The 19,148-nt window shown below is 47.2% G+C and overlaps 1 protein-coding gene across 7 annotated transcripts in view; it reads right to left on the bottom strand.

The window, feature by feature from the left end:
* NKTR (natural killer cell triggering receptor) overlaps positions 1-19,148 on the bottom strand; it is a 73,790-nt gene that overhangs the window by 13,152 nt on the left and 41,490 nt on the right. For all 7 annotated transcript variants that reach the window (XM_040352218.1, XM_040352217.1, XM_040352214.1 and 4 more), the window contains 8 exons: positions 18,510-18,597; positions 17,741-17,770; positions 15,883-16,028; positions 12,773-13,001; positions 11,059-11,211; positions 8,179-8,254; positions 4,846-4,997; positions 230-2,878 (listed from right to left, as the gene is read on the bottom strand). In XM_040352218.1, coding sequence (XP_040208152.1) covers positions 230-2,878; positions 4,846-4,997; positions 8,179-8,254; positions 11,059-11,211; positions 12,773-13,001; positions 15,883-16,028; positions 17,741-17,770; positions 18,510-18,597 — 3,523 coding nt within the window. The remainder of the gene's footprint in view (positions 1-229; positions 2,879-4,845; positions 4,998-8,178; positions 8,255-11,058; positions 11,212-12,772; positions 13,002-15,882; positions 16,029-17,740; positions 17,771-18,509; positions 18,598-19,148) is intronic.

The following is a 19,148-nucleotide window of genomic DNA, read 5'->3' on the forward strand; positions in this document are numbered from 1 at the left end:
CGGAGAGACAACAATAAAAATCTGACCAGAGGTTTTAACCCTTCCCTACTTCCCCAAAAAAATAAAAAATAATAATAATAGTTTGACTGGAGCTAGGCTCTAACAATCAGCTACAGATCGCAATAATTTCCATAGATGGCAAAACCAGGCTCTTCAGTTATTTGTTGGCCAAGACCAAACGAATCTGCCGCTCTGTAAAAGCGATTGCACAAAATGAACTAGTTCTTACCTTGATGAAGAACTGGAACTACGAGACCGGCTTCTGGACCTGCTAGAAGACCCAGACCCGGACCTGCGACTTGATCGGGATTTGCTTCGGGACCTGTTCTTACTACCGGAGCGACTTTTTGCCTCGTGACTTGAAGACCCTTCTTCGCTGGAACTTTCCTGGTTTCTGGGCCTTTGGTTTAACCGGGCGGTTTTCCTGACTTCATCAAAAAGTGACCCTGGCTTCACTTTATTTTTGCTTTTGATCTCAATTCGTAAACCTGGAGGTTTCTTTTCTGGCTCTGCTGTCGCAACAACTGGTGTAGTCATGAGCTTGACTGGTTGTCCCAAAGTAGGCCCTTGGACGGGTTTCCACTTATTGTCTACGGCTACGGCCTCGGCACCAACAGGCTCCACCTTTTCTGGACCGGCTGGAGTGACTGCAGCAGATGGGTTGATACTTTGACTTTTCTCTTCTTTGACTGGCAGGATTTCAGAAACAGTTGTTGACAACGGGGGCACCGGGTCCGAGGTGCCACCTGAACGAGGTGCAGACGTGCTGCTGGAAGAGTTTGTCTCAAGTTTGATCTGGGGTAAGGACCGGTGAGAAGTAAAGGTTTTTAGGTCTTCTGATTTCTGAGGAACATTTGCAGAGGTAAGCGGAGATTTCGTCAAGTTTGATAAAATGTCACGTTCCTTTTCATCATTTTTTAAGTCGGATGTTAGCGGCAAAGCTTTTTTAGCAGGCTCTGTATTCATTTTATCAATCAGCAGAGACCCGTTGGGGGTGACTTTAGACTCCACATTAGACTTGTCCTTCAGAAGTAGGTCTTTTGGCTTGCTTAGATGTACATCGGAATCTCCTTCTGCCATTTCCTCATCATCTTCTCCAAACTCAAGCGGCGGTTGCCAGCGAAAGGCTTCCTTTTTCTTTTGTGCTTTCTGCTTCTTCTCTTTCTTCTTTTTAGATTTTTCCTTGGCCTTCTTCGAATGGCTTTTCTTCTTACTGGAACGGCGCTTGCGTTTTTTTGACTTGCTTTTACTGGTCTCCTGAGCTGAACTATCAGATAAAGGAGATTTGGTAAGTTTTTCAGAAATGCTTTCAGAAGCACGGGTCGATTGAGTCTCAGAAGCTGGCGTCTTCGAGTCTTCAATCAATTCGGAGTCGGATTCCGAACTAGCTTCGCCTTCCTCTTTTCCAGAAGACATTACGGAGTCCTCCAAGTTTGCATTTTGAGAATTGGGGCTACTTTTCTCCTCTTTCTTGACTTGCTCAACAGTTTCCTTTACCGTCTCACTTTTTGGAACTTTGTCTATGTCAGTTATTACGGCTTGTGTGTCATCTTTGTCACATTTGGAATCTGGCTTTGGTTCACTTCCATTATCTTCTGCTTGTTGTGGGCTACGGGAGTTATGGTTTTCAAGCAAAGCCTTGGTGGTCTGCAGTAATGATTTAGTAAATTCCTCTCCTCCACTTTCAGAGGAAGAGTGGGAATTGGAGAAGCTTCGGGTGCTTTTTCGAGAAATAGGTTTGCCTTGAGCATGAAGCTTGGGGCTTTCCTCTTTTGATTTGCTTCTTCTCTTTGCCGAGGATGTGTCTGTAGGAACTGTGTCATCGTTGGACTCACTAGACGATGAGCTGTCATATGAAGACGATGCCCTGCCATCCGCTCGTGAAGATGAGCTACTTCGGCTCCTGGATCTAGAATATGACCTACTGTAGGATCTGCTCCTAGAAGAGTCATGTTTAGTTTTGCGGCGAGAACGTCTTCTAGAATAATCACTGTGCTCGCTGTCTGAGCTTGCGTGCCTGCGAAGTGAATTGTTTTTGGCGTTACTGTTACTACCACGTTTGGCTGGTGCAGAAAGCACATTCGTGGATTTGGCTTTGACCTCCGGTATTCGCTCGTATGACGGCTTCCAAGGCTTTTGTCCAGGTTTCCACCTAGAAGGTGGGGGGCTGTCACTCAAGGAAACCACATTCTCCCTTGTTCCATATGTCAAAAGAGAATCATCAGCTGACTTAGTCGGTTGCTGCGCCACGGTTTTTGCCGCCTCATTTGGGTTACTTCTCAACACAGGCACATCTTTTGTTTGGGAGGGCGGAGAAGAAGATCTTCGCTGTTTCGATGATTGATGCAAGTGAGGGCTCGAGTGGGCTCCAGAAGCATTTCGGTTTCTGGACCTCGACTTACTCCTAGACCTGCTTCTTGAAGGACTTTGTGACCGAGACGTGGATTTTGAGCTTTTTCTGGACCTTTTGCTTCCCCTGGAATAAGACCTTGATCTGGAATTTGTGTTCTTGCTGGAATGACTTGAAGACTTCTGATCTTTCTCTGACCGAGACCAGCCCTTTTTTGAAGAGTCTCTAGAAGACCTTGAAGAAGATCTTCGAGTTCGTTCCTGAGAAGATTTCCTCTTTTTGCTCGAAGACTCTTCTTTGTTTGATGCCGATGGCTGATCTTTCTTTGGTGGCTTACGTTTCTTTGTATGCTTTGTCTTTTTGGCTTTTTTTTTATGTTTAAGCTTTTTATCTTTCTTACGCGTTTTAGAGCGGGAAACACGCTCCTTGCTGGCATCGGAGCGATAACCATCATGTGACCAAGAACTGGACCTGGATCTTGGAGACAAGCTTCCCTCCTCCCAGCGGCTCGACAGACGATCGTTGAGCCTACGGAGAGAAAAGTCATACCATGTCTTAGTTTAAAGACATAACGAAAATACATTAACATACTGTAGCAAATTAAATTCAAAATGCAACTGAAATCCAAAAATGGGGCAGGTAGATGCTGTACTTTGTTTTTCCAGTAAAGATATCACTTTATTTTGGAAGCGTTACCAGTCCACGCCAGTCCAGTGCATTTCCATGCTGTTTATATGTTACCACAGAGTTGTTCTCAAGGAGGAGGCAGATTATAGTGCAGAAGGCACAACAGTAATCCAGCATGTCAAAACATCGCTATTTAAAGTATTACTAAACCCAGGCGCCTGCATTCACTATATCTGGTCTCCTCAGGAGCCTGCATTCACTATATCTGGTCTCCCCAGGAGCCTGCATTCACTATATCTGGTCTCCCCAGGATATCTGGTCTCCCCAAGAAGCCTGCATTCACTATATCTGGTCTCCCCAGGACCCTGCATTCACTATATCTGGTCTCCCCAGGACCCTGCATTCACTATATCTGGTCTCCCCAGGACCCTGCATTCACTATATCTGGTCTCCCCAGGACCCTGCATTCACTATATCTGGTCTCCCCAGGACCCTGCATTCACTATATCTGGTCTCCCCAGGACCCTGCATTCACTATATCTGGTCTCCCCAGGACCCTGCATTCACTATATCTGGTCTCCCCAGGACCCTGCATTCACTATATCTGGTCTCCCCAGAAGCCTGCATTCACTATATCTGGTCTCCCACATTACGCAGAACATGGAAATGCAATTATTTTAGTAAATATAAACTGCTAAATACATTTTCTCATCAGCAGTCTATAGCAATCTTGTGACTTCTATCAGTGACTGGTTAAAAGAGGAGTTTTCATTCTCCTCTGACTGTCATTTGAGTCTGTAGGACACCTAACCTTCTGTCTGCACAGTGCCGATTACATGCACCCTCCCCAAAAAAAAAAAAAAAAACTCTGGCAATACACACCAAACTGAGCATGTGCAGAGTGACGGCAAAGGCTCTGTACTGTCAGGAGATGAATTGGGAACCGTAGAAGAAGGGGAGGATTTAGAGAAGACAGGATCAAACAGCCTTTTTACACAATGCAGAGGATTAACCATTTAGGTTCCACAGTGAGTATAACAAGCATGCTTTACTGCATACACACATTGATTTTACTGTTGTGGGTTTAGAAACCTTACAGCGATTTATGCAAGAGGAGGTTGGGACCAAAGCGACGGGGAGCAGGAGGAGGACAAAGCGACGGAGAGCAGGAGGAGGACAAAAGCGACGGAGAGCTGGAGGAGGACAAAGCGACGGAGAGCTGGAGGAGGACAAAGCGACGGAGAGCAGGAGGAGGACAAAGCGACGGAGAGCAGGAGGAGGACAAAGCGACGGAGAGCAGGAGGAGGACAAAGCGACGGGGAGCAGGAGGAGGACAAAGCGACAGGGAACAGCAGGAGGAGGACAAAGCGACGGGGAGCAGGAGGAGGACAAAGCGACGGGGAGCAGGAGGAGGACAAAGCGACGGGGAGCAGGAGGAGGACAAAGCGACGGGGAGCACAGAGGAGGACAAGCGACGGAGCACAGAGGAGGACAAGCGACGGAGCACAGAGGAGGACAAGCGACGGAGCACAGAGGAGGACAAGCGACGGAGCACAGAGGAGGACAAGCGACGGAGCACAGAGGAGGACAAGCGACGGAGCACAGGAGGAGGACAAGCGACGGAGCACAGGAGGAGGACAAGCGACGGAGCACAGAGGAGGACAAGCGATGGAGCACAGAGGACAAAGCGATGGAGCACAGAGGAGGACAACTTCCCCCCCCCCGCCCCCCCCCCCCCCAGAGGAGGGCACAGTGTTGTATAAATAAAACTAACAGCATGCACTTTGTTCTATGGCAGGACTTATGCTTTTAAAATGGGTGACAGGTTCTCCTAAAATATTCATGACTGTGGCACCCATGACTCTTACTTGTCTCCCTTGCTCCATTTTTCTCCAGAGGGGGGTGGTTTATATGTCTTTAGTCTCTGCATTTCCTCCTTCCAGTGTGGAGGGGTCTCGCTGCTTTCGCCATCATCATCCGATTCTGACCGAGATCTAGACCTTGGGGGTGTGTGATATCGCTGGAAGCAGATTTAAAAAAAAAACACACCATGAGAACTTCTATAATAATGATCATGTATGGAGAGATTGTAAAATTCAGAGTGTGACCTGTACATTTCATCCTAGATCAGACATTCAGATGGCATGATAAACAGAAGCATTGATTAACTGATATCTGGGGGATGAGTCATATGAGGGTCAATGAGAGCTGAAGGTGTGGCTCTGTGTGTCTGTGTAAATCCAGGAAGTGAACAGGCAGCAGCTTCAGCTGCCCACAGTTAAAATGGCTGCAGTCAGACTTAGTGGAGGGAAATTTCTGCAGCATATTTGGCAAGTACAGAATCACAGTATATAGAAAATAATATGCAAAGTGGTTGGAGGGAAGCTTCAGAATGGCAAAGATCTTTTTAATACAAATTATGTGAGCAGACTGCAGTTCCTCTTTAACCACTTCGTTACTGAGCCTGTTTTTCAGATTCAGTGTTTACGAGACTAAAACAGTTTTTTTTGCTAGAATATTACTTAAAACCCCCAAACATTATATATATATTTTTTTCTAACACCCTAGAGAATAAAATGGCAGTCATTGCAATACTTTTTGTCACACCGTATTTGCGCAGCGGTCTTACAAGCGCACTTTTTTTGGAAAAAAAACACTTTTTTGAATTAAAAAATAAGACAACAATAAATTTTTCCCAATTTTTTTTATATATTGTGAAAGATAATGTTTTGCCGAGTAAAATGATACCCAACATGTCATGCTTAAAAATTGCGCCCGCTCGTGGCATGGCGTCAAACTTTCACCCTTAAAAATCTCGATAGGCGACGTTTAAAAAATTCTACAGGTTGCATTTTTTGAGCTACAGAGTAGGTCTAGGGCTATAATTATTGCTCTCGCTCTAACGATCGTGGCGATACCTCACTTGTGTGATTTGAACACCGTTTTCATATGCGGGCGCTACTCACGTCAGCGTTCGCCTCTGCGCGTGAGCTCGTCGGGACGGGTCGCTTTAAAAAAATTTTTGGTTTGTTTTCTTATTTATTTCATTACTTTTTACACTGAAAAAAAAAAAAAAAATTGATCACTTTTATTCCTATTACAAGGAATGTAAACATCCCTTGTAATAGAAAAAAGCATGACAGGTCCTCTTAAATATGAGATCTGAGGTCAAAAAGACCTCAGATCTCATATTTAGACTAAAATGCAAGAAGAAAAAAAAAAATTTGGAAATGTCATTTTTTCAAATGACAAAAAAAAAAAAATGTTGCTTTAAGACGCTGGGCGGGACTGACGTTTTGACGTCACTTCCGCCCAGCAGAGCTATGGGGACGGGTGAAGGAGATTTTTCCTTCACTCGTAACCCCGCTCAGCTGCCGAACGGTCCCGATCTCTTCCGCCGCTACCGACGGCTCCGGTAAGCGGCGGAGGGCGCGGGACAGCCGCGGGAGGGGCCCTCTCCCACCACGATAACGGTGATCTCGCGGCGAATCCGCCGCGGAGACCGCCGTTATCGTGTACAGGACCGTCGGCACTAAAGATGGACGTCTTTTGACTATGGGCTGGAAACCAAGTGGTTAAAGTGGTTGTAAAGGCTGAAGGTTCTTTACCTTCATGCATTCTATGCATTTAGGTTAAAATTTGTGACTGTGAAGCTCCCCCCCCCTCAGTCCTCCTTTCCCAAGCCCCGATCTTGATCCAGCGATGTGCACGAGACCCGAGGCTCTCCCGGGTCTCTCTCCTGATCAGCTGAAATGCAGCAGCAGGAGCCAACGCACAAGGCATTTAGGTAAAAAAAAAACCTTGGACTGTGCAGCCCCCTTACCCAAGCCCCGACCTTGATCCAGCGATGTGCTCAAGACCCGAGGCTCTCCCGGGTCTCTCTCAGCTGAAATGCAGCAGAAGGAGCCAACGCCGCTGGCTCCTGCTGCTGTCAATCACAGCCAGTGAGGCGAGAGCGAAGGGGGTTAAGGGCTAAGCCACGCTCTGTGTGTCTCATGGACAAAGAGAGCCGGCATGGGAGCAGGCATGCACGAGAGCCCCCACAGCAAGCGGCTTGCTATGGGGGCACTCGTTAAGCGGGAGGGGCCCAGAGCGCTGGCAGGGGACCTGGGCAGCTCTGTGAAAAAACATTACACAAATCAGGTAAGAATAACATGTGTCATTTTTCTTAAATAAAATTCTTTCCTTTGCAATCACTTTAAAGAGGTTGTAAAGGTACAATTTTTTTCCTAAATATCTTCCTTTACCTTAGTGCAGTCCTCCTTCACTTACCTCATCCTTCCATTTTGCTTTTAAATGTCCTTATTTCTTCTGAGAAATCCTCACTTCCTGTTCTTCTATCTGTAACTCCACACCGTAATGCTAGGCTTTCTCCCTGGTGTGGAGTGTCGTGCTCGCCCACTTCCCTTAAACTACGGGAGAGTCAGGACGCTCTTTACGTTGCAGATAGAGAAAGGAGCTGTGTGTTAGTGGGCGTCCTGACTCTCCCGTAGTCCGAAGGAAATGGGGGAGAACGACACTCCACACCAGGGAGAAAGCCTCACATTACTGTGTGTAGTTACAGACAGAAGAACAGGAAGTGAGGATTTCTCAGAAGAAATAAGGACATTTAAAAGCAAAATGGAAGGATGAGGTAAGTGAAGGAGGACTGCACTAAGGTAAAGGAAGATATTTAGGGAAAAATTGTACCTTTAAAACTCCTTTAAAGTGGCTGTAAAGGCTAAAGGGTTCTTTACCTTCATGCATTTAGGTAAAAAACCTTAACTGTGCAGCTCCCCCCTTCCCCAAGACCCGATCTCAATCCAGCAATGTGCACAAGGCCCGAGGCTCTCCCGGGTCTCTCTCTCCTGATCAGCCGAAATGCAGCAGCCTCATAGCCAGTGAGGTGGGAGCAAAGGGGGTTGAGGGCTAAGCCACGCTCTCTGTGTCTCATGGACAAAAGAGCCGGCTCGGAGCAAGCATGCACGAGTGCCCCCACAGCAAGTGGCTTGCAATGGGGGCACTCAGCAAGCGGGAGGGGCCCAGACTGTCAGCAGGACATCCGAAAAGACAGTCAGATCAGGCAAGTATAACATATGTGTTATTTTTCTTAAATAAAATTCTTTCCTTTACAATCACTAAGTGTAAATGGAAGAATTCTGGTCTTGTATATAATATGCCTTCTAGAATGGAATCGCATGCAGAAAACACATGACACGTACTATGGTGCCTCGGCCCTTGATTTTCCTTCCTGATTTGGTGACGGAGCTGTTGTCAGGCAGCGCAGGCGACGGCTTCCTAGAAGTGGAAAAATAACAGAAAATTGTTGGTCGAATTTATTACATTTCTGAAATAGGATATAAAGTATCTACTTAGCAGGCCATATTTCTCAGTTGTATCCCTCCCCTCCGCAATCTAAAAAAAAAAAAAAAAAAAATCTTATTTTTTTTTGTTTATTTACTTTGTTTTTCCATCATTCACAGTCCACTAGCCCCTTATTTTAGTTTTCGCAAGGTGACAATGATGAGGAAAAAAAGCCCATGCAGCCTCCTGGGATATCCACGTCACACATCCCAGGGGACATCAGCTTCCACATAGCACGGGAGGAAGGATCTGGCACCGCCCCATCAGGGACCCGTCAGATTAGGCAATGGAAGTGACGTTCTGTCATCTGCGCATGCGTACACCCGCTACCAGGTTGCCTAATCTGATGGAACACCTGCAGTCAGAAGAAGACAGCGGACATCTTACTACACACAATTACGTCTTTAATTTAACCACTTAAAGCGGGAGTTCACCCAAAAATCAACTTTCTGCAGTTAGATCCAGCATACTGCCGACAGCTGCAGTATGCTGGTCTTTTTTTTTTTGGTACTTATCGTTTTAGCAGTATTTCTTCTATGGCTCCGAGCGGGGAATCCTGCGGGGAATGGGCGTTCCCGAAGGTAAGCAAGTTGATTGACGGCCTTCGATAGCGCGTCACGGCTTCCGAAAATAGCCGAGGTGACACTTGGCTGTTTACGGCGCCTGTGCCTGCCGTGTAGAGCTGACTGCGCAGGCGCCGTAAATTGCCGAGTGTCACTCGTGTGTATTTTCGGAAGCTGTGACGCGCTATCGAAGGCTGTCAATCAACTTGCTTGTCTTCGGGAAAGCCTATACCAGGAAGTAACCCCCGCTCGGAGTCATAGAAGAAATACTGCTAAAACGATAAGTACCAAAAAAAAAAAAAAGACCAGCATACTACAGATGTCAGCAGTATGCTGGATCTAACTGCAGAAAGTTGATTTTTGGGTGAACTCCCGCTTTAAGCCCCGGACCTTTAGGCAGCTAAAGGACCTGGCCAGTTTTTGCGATTCGACACTGCGTCGATTTAACTGACAATTGCGCAGTCGTGCGAAGTGGCTCCCAAACAAAATTGGCGTCCTTTTTTTCCCACAAATAGAGCTTTCTTTTGGTGGTATTTGATCACCTTTGCGGTTTTTATTTTTTGCCGCTATAAACAAAAATAGAGCGAAAATTTTGAAAAAAATGCAATATTTTTTACTTTTTGCTATAATAAATATCCCCCCCCCCCCCAAATATATATATAAATTTCCTCAGTTTAGGCCGATGCGTATTCTTCTACCTATTTTTGGTATAAAAAAAAAAATCGCAAAAAATCGCAATAAGCGTTTATCGATTGGTTTGCGCAAAATTTATAGCGTTTACAAAATAGGGGATAGTTTTATTGCATTTTTATAAAAAAAAAATTGTTTACTACTAATGGCGGCGATCAGCGATTGTTTTTGTGACTGCGACATTATTGGCGGACACTTCGGACAATTTTGACACATTTTTGGGACCATTGTCGCTGGCCAGAGCAGTGTGCTGGGACCACTGCGGGCGCTTCGATCCAAGGTAAGTATTTCATTATGAGCTAGGATGCTATACAATCTAGCTCATTATGCCTTTGTCTTGCAGGGTTTTTTTTTTTCCTTTTTCGTGGGTTTACAACCACTTTAACCAGACACCGATAGTCACAAGACTGCTATATACTGCTAATGAGAAACGGTATTTAGCAGTTTATATTTACTAAAATAATTGCATTTTCATGTTCTGTGTACTGTGGGAGACCAGATATAGTGAATAGCAGGGTCCTGGGTTTGGTAACACGTTAAAGTGGAGGTTCACCCGGAAATAAAAAATTTTAACATTAGATTGAGGCTCATTTTGTCTAGGGGAATTGGCTATTTTTTTTTAAATCAAAGCAGTACTTACCGTTTTAGAGAGAGATCTTCTCCGCCGCTTCCGGGTATGGGCTGCGGGATTGGGCGTTCCCATTTTGATTGACAGTCTTCCGACGGTCGCATACATCGCGTCACGATTTTCCGAAAGTAGCCGAAAGTCGGTGCGCAGGCGCAGTATAGAGCCGCGGCTTCTTTCGGCTACTCGTGACGCGATGGATGCGACCGTCGGAAGACTGTCAATCAAAATAGGAACGCCCAGTCCCGAAGACCATACCCGGAAGCGGCGGAGAAGATCTCTCTCTAAAACGGTAAGTACAGCTTCGATTTTAAAACAACTAGCCGATTCCCCTAGACAAAATGAGCATCAATCTAAGGGTAAAAAATTTTTTATGGGTGAACTCCCGCTTTAAGGGCCCCCACTCAGGCTGCCAAGGTCCAATGGGTTGGATGCCGCTGACTAGTGAGAGTGCAGTCTTGGTAAAGTCCAGACCCAAAACATACTGTAGACATAGAAAGGGCTAGCCCGGTGACCGCACATCAAACCCAGCTTGAGTGGTTAGCAGGTAAAAGCTACCTCAACTGCCATGGGGGTGGGGTGAAACATATTGGGGGCGTGGTCTGGATGAATTGAGCCGAGGCTGCTTTTACCTCCTAACCACTTGGGTCAGGTCAGGTGAGCAGCAACCGGGCTATCCCTTCCTATATCTGGTTATTTGTAGCAACACTGGTGGTCTCCAAAGAGCTTCCTCTAGATGTGGCCAGATGGTCAGGCTTTGCTGCTGGAAATAATAATATCAATCTTCAGTAAAGATTACCCATCACATTATTTGTTCCCAAAGCGATTTGTTCCCGGGGGGGTAAAAGCCCAATGCTTACGGTTCAGGCTCCGCTTTGGCGTTGGGTGCGTCTCTCCTCAGCAGAAACCGATTTTCAGGTACGGGAGGAATTTCTTCTGGACGCACAACAAGTTTTTCCCTCTTTGCTCCGGCCTCTTTATCATCCACAGTGTTAGTCTGTTCAGAATGAGTGCTGCAAGAAATGTAGAGGAGCAAATGTGTTTATAGTTTTACCCGGCTCTACCCCAAAATCAATACACATATATTACAACCTGCACTGAGAGAAATACAAGGCCTGCCATCCCTGATATGAGGGTATAAGGGTCACTCCCACTAATGTTACAATGTAACAGAAGGTACGAGCACCCTGCATATTAAAGATTACAATGTTGCATGGGGTGTGATGGTCCTGCCTATTAGAGAGTACAAAGTAACAGATGGTACGATGGTCCTGCCCAGTGGCGTACCTAAGGCATTTGGCACCTGGGCGGATCCTATATCTGCCCCCCCCCCCCCCAAACACAAAATCACAGTGTGCCAAGCCTGTCGCTCAAAAAGGAGCAGGAGCTTCTTTTGAGTGGCAGTGTCGTGTGTTGTGATTTGCCGCGACTGCAGAGCAATTTATCGCACCGCGATAAGGGTGCCATTAAGGTGGTTAGAGTAGTATAGTGGCAGGTTAGGGCTGTATAGGGTATTATGGTGGCATGTTGGGGTAGTATAGGGTATTATAGTGGCAGGTTAGGGTAGTATAGGGTATTATAGTAGCGTGTTGGGGTAGTATAGGGTATTATAGAGGCAGGCTAGTGCTGTATAGGGTATTATGGTGGCAGGTTAGGGTAGCATAGTGTATTATAGGGGCAGGTTAGAGTAGTATAGGGTATTATAGTAGCATGTTGGGGTAGTATAGGGTATTATAGTGGCAGGTTAGGGCTGTATACAGTGACAATGTTCTCAGTCACTTACAGCATGTCTGGAGATGCAGACACCCGCGGCTCCTGTGTTCTCTCCTCTTTCTCCTTCAGCTGCAGGAGCAGCCAGTGAAGGAGTCTTTGGGAGGAGTCGAGGCTGAGGCAGCCACACCCTGGCTCCACCCCAACAAATTTCAGCTGCCTCGGGACTATGGAGATATTAAAGATCCCAGAGGGACAGCTTGCCTGATTGGATGACTGGGTAGACAGGCAACTCGCCCTCCCCCACACCGCTGGGCCCCCTGCCGACCCAATGAACTTCTGATGTTTACAAAGCCTGGAAAGTGCAGGGGCACCCGTTCAATAAGACGGCCCTGCTGCGATCTCCTCTCTGGGTCATGGAGTGAGGGGAGAAAACGGGGAACGAGGGGAGAAAACGGGGAACGAGGGGAGAAAACGGGGAACGAGGGGAGAAAACGGGGAACGAGGGGAGAAAACGGGGAACGAGGGGAGAAAACGGGGAACGAGGGGAGAAAACGGGGAACGAGGGGAGAAAACGGGCAGCGAGGGGAGAAAACGGGCAGCGAGGGGAGAAAACGGGCAGCGAGGGGAGAAAACGGGCAGCGAGGGGAGAAAACGGGCAGCGAGGGGAGAAAACGGGCAGCGAGGGGAGAAAACGGGCAGCGAGGGGAGAAAACGGGCAGCGAGGGGAGAAAACGGGGAACGAGGGAAGAAAACGGGGAACGAGGGAAGAAAACGGGGAACGAGGGAAGGATCTTATCAGATCTGGGAGTGCACTATAGAAGACAAGCGATCCGTTTAGAAATTTCCGGAGCCCCACCATACCTGTGCTGATTCGGGGGATGGTCCTCCTTGACCTCTTGTCGATTCTCTTTGCGTCTTTTCTTTGAGTGCTTCACTTTGGTTTTCCTCTTGCGCTTCCTCCTCCTGTTTTTTTCCGCTTCTTCTTCGCTATCAGAAGAGGACGACTCTGAGGAGGACGACGATGAAGACGACTTTGTACTGGAATCGGATTCCTCAGATGCAGAAGTGGCCTGCTTGACCTTTTCTGGAACTTTAAAATGAGAAAATATAAAGTGAATGCTTTATTGATGACGTGGAAATCCAACACGTTCCAATGAATACAAACAAAAACAGCACAATCACATAATTCATGCATGGCGACAGTAGTTCTAAAGGGTTAAAGTGATTGTAAAGATTTGTCTTAAAAAAATAAAAAAATAAACATGTTATACTTACCTGCTCTGTGCAAGGGTTTTGCACGGAGCGGGTCCCAATCCTCCTTTTCTGGAGTCCCCCGACGGCACTCCTGGCCTCTCCTCCGTGGGGAAAACCAATGAAGAGAGCCGCTTTCCATGGGGGCACCCGTGTGGGTGCGCTCCCGAGTCCTGCTGCTGAGTCCATAGACACAGACAGCAGGACTCGGACCCGTCCCGTGTCACTGGATTTGATTGACAGCAGTAGGAACCAATGTCTCCTGCTGTTATCAATCAATCCAATGAGGACCCGAGACAGCGGCTGGAGCTGCTGGGCTTGTGCTCGTTGCTGGAAGATTGAGTTTGGGTAAGAAAAGGGGTGCTCTGAGGGTTTTTCATCTTAATGAATAGAATACAAACCATGAGACTTTACAACTTTACCTTAAAGAGGTACTTACCTAATGGTGGTTTTTGCCCCACCTACCTAATGGTGGTATCTGCACATTTCAAATACTCACCCATCCAGTGGATGCAGCGTTGACCCCCCTGAGATCATCTCATACCAGGCCACAGCTCTGTTCCACACCACCATGTTCTATCGGACGTCATCGAGAGGCCGGCTCTTTCCAGCCTGCACCCCCCCCCCCTTCCTGTTCTTCAAGGAAAGCCTCTGCCTCCTGGGATGTGTCATGTACATATCCTGGTAGGCACCGCGGGCAGTGTGCGCATCATTCGCCTAAGGCAGTGGTTCTCCACTCCTGTCCTCAGGACCCTCTAACAGGCCAGATTTTAAGTATTACTTTGGGGAGATGCAGACTAATATACTGCAATCACTGAGCAGCAAATGAGATCACCTGTGATGTATTTCAGTTATCTTGCAAACCTGGCCTGTTAGTGGGCCCTGAGGACAGGAGTTGATGACCACTGGCCTAAGGCAAGGAAGAAGGAGGAGGAGGGAGGAGGGAGGAGGAGGGAGGAGGAGGAGGGAGGAGGAGAAAGAAGGAAGGAAGAAGCAAGGAAGGAAGGAAGGAAGGAAGAGGAGGAGGAGAAAGTAAGAAGCAAGGAAGGAAGGAAGGAAGGAAGGAAGGAAGAAGCAAGCAAGGAAGGAAGGAAGGAAGGAGCGAGCAAGGAAGGAAGAAGCAAGGGAGGAAGGAGCAAGCAAGGAAGGAAGGAAGGAAGGAAGGAAGGAAGAAGCAAGCAAGCAAGGAAGGAAGAAGCAAGCAAGCAAGGAAGGAAGAAGCAAGCAAGCAAGGAAGGAAGAAGCAAGCAAGCAAGCAAGGAAGGAAGAAGCAAGCAAGGAAGGAAGAAGCAAGCAAGCAAGGAAGGAAGAAGCAAGCAAGCAAGCAAGGAAGGAAGAAGCAAGCAAGGAAGGAAGAAGCAAGCAAGCAAGGAAGGAAGAAGCAAGCAAGGAAGGAAGAAGCAAGCAAGGAAGGAAGAAGCAAGCAAGGAAGGAAGAAGCAAGCAAGGAAGGAAGAAGCAAGCAAGGAAGAAGCAAGCAAGGAAGAAGCAAGCAAGGAAGGAAGGAAGAAGCAAGGAAGGAAGGAAGGAAGGAAGGAAGGAAGAAGCAAGCAAGGAAGGAAGAAGCAAGCAAGGAAGGAAGAAGCAAGCAAGCAAGCAAGGAAGGAAGAGGAAGAGGGGGAGGAGGAGGAGGAGGAGGAGGAGGAGGAGGAGGAGGAGGAGGAGAAGAAGAAAGAAAGAAAGAAAGAAAGAAAGAAAGAAAGAAAGAAAGAAAGAAGGAAGAAGGAAGAAGGAAGAAGGAGAAGGAAGAAGGAGAAGGAAGAAGGAAGAAGGAGAAGGAAGAAGGAGAAGGAAGAAGGAGAAGGAAGAAGAAGAAGAAGAAAGAAGGAAGAAGAAAGAGAAAGAGAAGAAAGAAGAAGCAGAAGAACAAGAATGCCATATTCCACCAGAGAAAAAGAGGATGGGCACTCTCTTATGCAGCTTAGGAACAGGGGGCATGTGATCACTTATACAAAAAGACTTTATCAATACCCCCCCCCCATATTTTTTTTTTATATCTACACAAAAGTTTTGCCTTTCATTTCTATTTCAAACTGAATGGGTCGTTTTACAAGGCAATCGTTTACAGTCACTTTAAAATGGTTAAAAATAAATGGAGGTCCAGCCTGAGCTTGTCTGGGTCACAGAAGTGCAATTTGTTTTGCACTCCTGTGACCCGTTTTCAGCAGAGGGTGGGCTGAAGTCCGCTCTCCGTTGACGTCACAGAAATCAGTCCAGGCACCACGTCATCCCGACAATAAAGTCTGGATCCGCCAGGTGCCTGGACTGATACCCGTCTCGGCGACCCGCCGAGAGCCTGAGATGGCCGCTCCCTGCCCCCTCCACAGCTCAGTGCTCCAGTAGACTAGGAGGGAGCAGGGCGAAGAGCTGCAGACTGATGGTGACCAGTTCTCTGCTTGGGGAGCTGAGATAACCGAGCCATCGGCAATGTTTGATCATTCGGTTCTCAGTGCAGAGGCGCCGGGGGACAGATGCAGCATTGGATCCATGTTGCATCCAAACATCCCTGCTTTATAAAACGCTTAGCATGTGTTTATCTGTACGGGTATTTTCTGGAAGCTGGTTGAAATGGCCATAAGCCTGCAGGACCCCGGAGGAGCGCGCTCCCAGAAAACTAAACTACAGATGTTAGAAAAACCAACCTAAACGACTGTCGCCAATGAACTTGAACTTTCGGAAACCTTTAATGAGATTTTACAATTTGTCCAGAAAGCAACTCACCATCTTTGGTGGATTTAGAGCCCACCAGGCCGCAGTCCACAATTCGTACATCTGCGTACGGTCGGCTGGCTGCGTCGGTCTTCTGGCTCTCGATCTTTTCGATCACCTCGAAACCAGAAATGACAAGTCCAAACACCACATGGACACTGCAAAAAACACGGGACAGATACACACCGTTATTATCTGGCGATTGCTGCTTATGACAACGTAACTAAAAGGCAAAACCTTTCCTTTTCCATCTGTTTTTGAATACAGTAAGGCATGGGTGTGCAACCTGTGGCCCTCCAGCTGTTGCAGAACTACAAGTCCCATTAACTGACGGCCTTGTAAGGCCTCATTAGGAGGAACAAAGATTGTCTCTGGACAGCCGCACTCTGAACAAATTGTATCCTTTTATTGAAAGGACAGCACTACAAGTCACAACAAAATAAAACCTCACCCTGACGCATTTCGCACTGAAACTAGTGCTTAGTCATAGCTATGACTAAGCACTAGTTTCAGTGCGAAACGCGTCAGTGGTCAGGTTTTATTTTGCTGTGACTCGTAGTGCTGTCCTCCTTTCAATAAAAGGCTACAATTTGTTCAGAGTGCGGCTGTCCAGAGACAATCTTTGTTCCTGCTTTGCTAAGTGCATTGCCTGCACGCACCTGAGCTGTCTGCAACGGATGATATTTATCTGGGTTCCCACCTGGAGCGGCTACTTCCTTTCCCCAAGGCCTCATAGGACTTGTAGTTCTGCAACAGCTGGAGGGCCACAGGTTGCACCCCCATGCAGTAAGGGAAGGTTATAACCCCTGTCAGATTACTTGTCATCTGCATCCCATTGGGGAGATTTCCCTTCACTTCCTGTCCCATAGCCAAAACAGGAAGTTAACTACTTGCTACCCAGGCCAATTCTGACACTTCGTTCCTACATGTAAAAATCAATATTTTTGCTAGAAAATTACTCAGAACCCCCAATCATTATTATATATATATATATTAGCAGAGAGACCCTAGGGAATAAAATAGTGGTAGTTAAAGTGGTAGTAAACTTTTTTAATGTGTACCTACAGGTAAGCCTATAAAAAGTACAGGCAAACTTGCAATGTTTAGGAGATATAAACACTGCGTGCAGCCGGTGATGTCACCAGCGCATTACATGGGCTTCCCGTTCATGTGATCAGTGCCAATCCTGAGCTCCCTGGGGGGGGGGGCTACCGAAAATGACATGTCACATTAAAGTTAAAGCGGGGGGGGGGGGGGGGGTTCTGCTGTCATTACATCTTACATTAAAGTGAGAAGCAGGGGATGCCGACTTCTTACCTCTTCTCCCATGTAGCCAGCGAGTTGAGAAGCTGGGTGAGGGGGGCCAAAAATTACTTCTAACCAGACGGGGCCTCTAGTAATTTGGGGGGCCCTCTGCAGCTTTGCGGGGCCCTAAGCGGCTTGCATAGTGAGCCTATAGGGCGGATCGGACCTGCATGTGATCACAGTGATTGGCTGTCACAGCGATCATGTGATTGGGGGCACCAATTAAGCGCATGCCAAGCATAACACAGCCACACTGGCTAAATGCACAGTGATTATTGCTAGCGGCTATAGATGCGGCCAATAATTGAATGGAAAATCCCGACATGCCGATTGTACACAAGTCGTTCCATCAACTTGGATACAAACCAGCCTGTCCATAGATAGTTCGAAACTAGGCCCGGCCGCTGGTGAACCGGCCTGCCGAGATTCGAACCATGTATGGGCAGGCTTATAACCCCCCCCTTTTTTTTTGTACTCTGCTACTGGTCAACTTTTAGTTTCCTAGAAACAGAGCCGATACAAGATAAAAACTTAAATAAACGAAAGACAACAAAGATGAACTTACCCATCGAGATGCGGTGCCGCTTTTGTTGTTCTTCATAAAGAAAAGAATAAGAGAAAGAATAAATTACACAAGGCATAAAGAAAAAATACAGATACACACTTGTCAATGTATCAACCTGACAGCCCAAGAACAAGAATATTAAATTATATAATATTAACCGCTTCCCGACCGCCGCATGTAGATATACGTCGGCAGAATGGCACATTGGCGTACCTGTACGTCCCTGCCTTTCCGCGGGTCGGGGGTCCGATCGGGACCCCCCCCCCCCGCTACATGCGGCGGTCGAATTCCCTCGGGGAGCAATCCGGGACGACGGTGGGGACAGCCAAGGCGGCGCTGATGGGGACAGCCAAGGCGGCACGGATGGGGACAGCCAAGGCGGCACGGATGGGGACAGCCAAGGCGGCACGGATGGGGACAGCCAAGGCGGCACGGATGGGGACAGCCAAGGCGGCACGGATGGGGACAGCCAAGGCGGCACGGATGGGGACAGCCAAGGCAGCGCCGGTGGGGACTGGTGACACTGACGGGCAGCACTGTTAGGTGGCACAGATGAGCAGGCGGCTGCTCTCCTTGATCGGAAATGATGTCCCTCTGACAGCCGCCGTGATCTCCTTTTTTTCTCCTTGCGCCGATCCGATAGCTCGAGAACAAGACGACGTCCATGGACGGCCTCCCGCCAAATTAGGCCCGCGCTGTAGCCGTCCTTTGGCTATAGCGCGGATCTGAAGTAGTTAAAGTCAGTGGGTCGTTGTTTTGACAAACTTACATGAAAAACTGAGAGCCGTTCGTGTGCTTCCCACGGTTTGCCATGGACAAGAGGAAGGCGCGGTCATGCTTGAGAATAAAATTTTCATCTACAAAAATAAAAAAAAATAAAAAAGAGAAAGAAAAACAAGAAATCGAAAAATAAAATGTTTAGTAGTTTGCTGATGAACAGAGGATCAGTTTGAGTAACGAATACACAAAGAAGCTTCAAAGACTAGCTAAGGTGTGTGTGTGTGCGTTCAGGAGAGCTGGGAAGGACCGACATCAGTAATCAGTAGTATTTATTTCCCTCATCGTCACTAAAAACCAAAGATTTTCTTCCCTTCCACACAAGAGGTTAGCCAAACACCCAAAAAAAAAAAAAAAAAAGTGGACATATAGGACAGAGGCACGTTACATGTAGGATACATTAGAGATAAAGAGATCGGTTGTACAGCAGATCGTTCGTTCTGGTATAGTGTCCCGCAGACTTATCAATAGAATTCGGAAAAAAGCTCACACGTTGTACCTGCGCTGTGCGTTTTGTTTTGTGACAGACCTGTGAAGGTACCCAAAGATTTCAGGCGAACGTCAGAGTGTGTATGGTGTATGAATAATTGCAACAGACTTGCAGGAATTCCAGGAATTCAGAAACTTTGTA

This window comes from Rana temporaria, chromosome 5, assembly GCF_905171775.1.
Source record: "Rana temporaria chromosome 5, aRanTem1.1, whole genome shotgun sequence".
NCBI classification, from domain to species: Eukaryota; Metazoa; Chordata; class Amphibia; order Anura; family Ranidae; genus Rana; species Rana temporaria.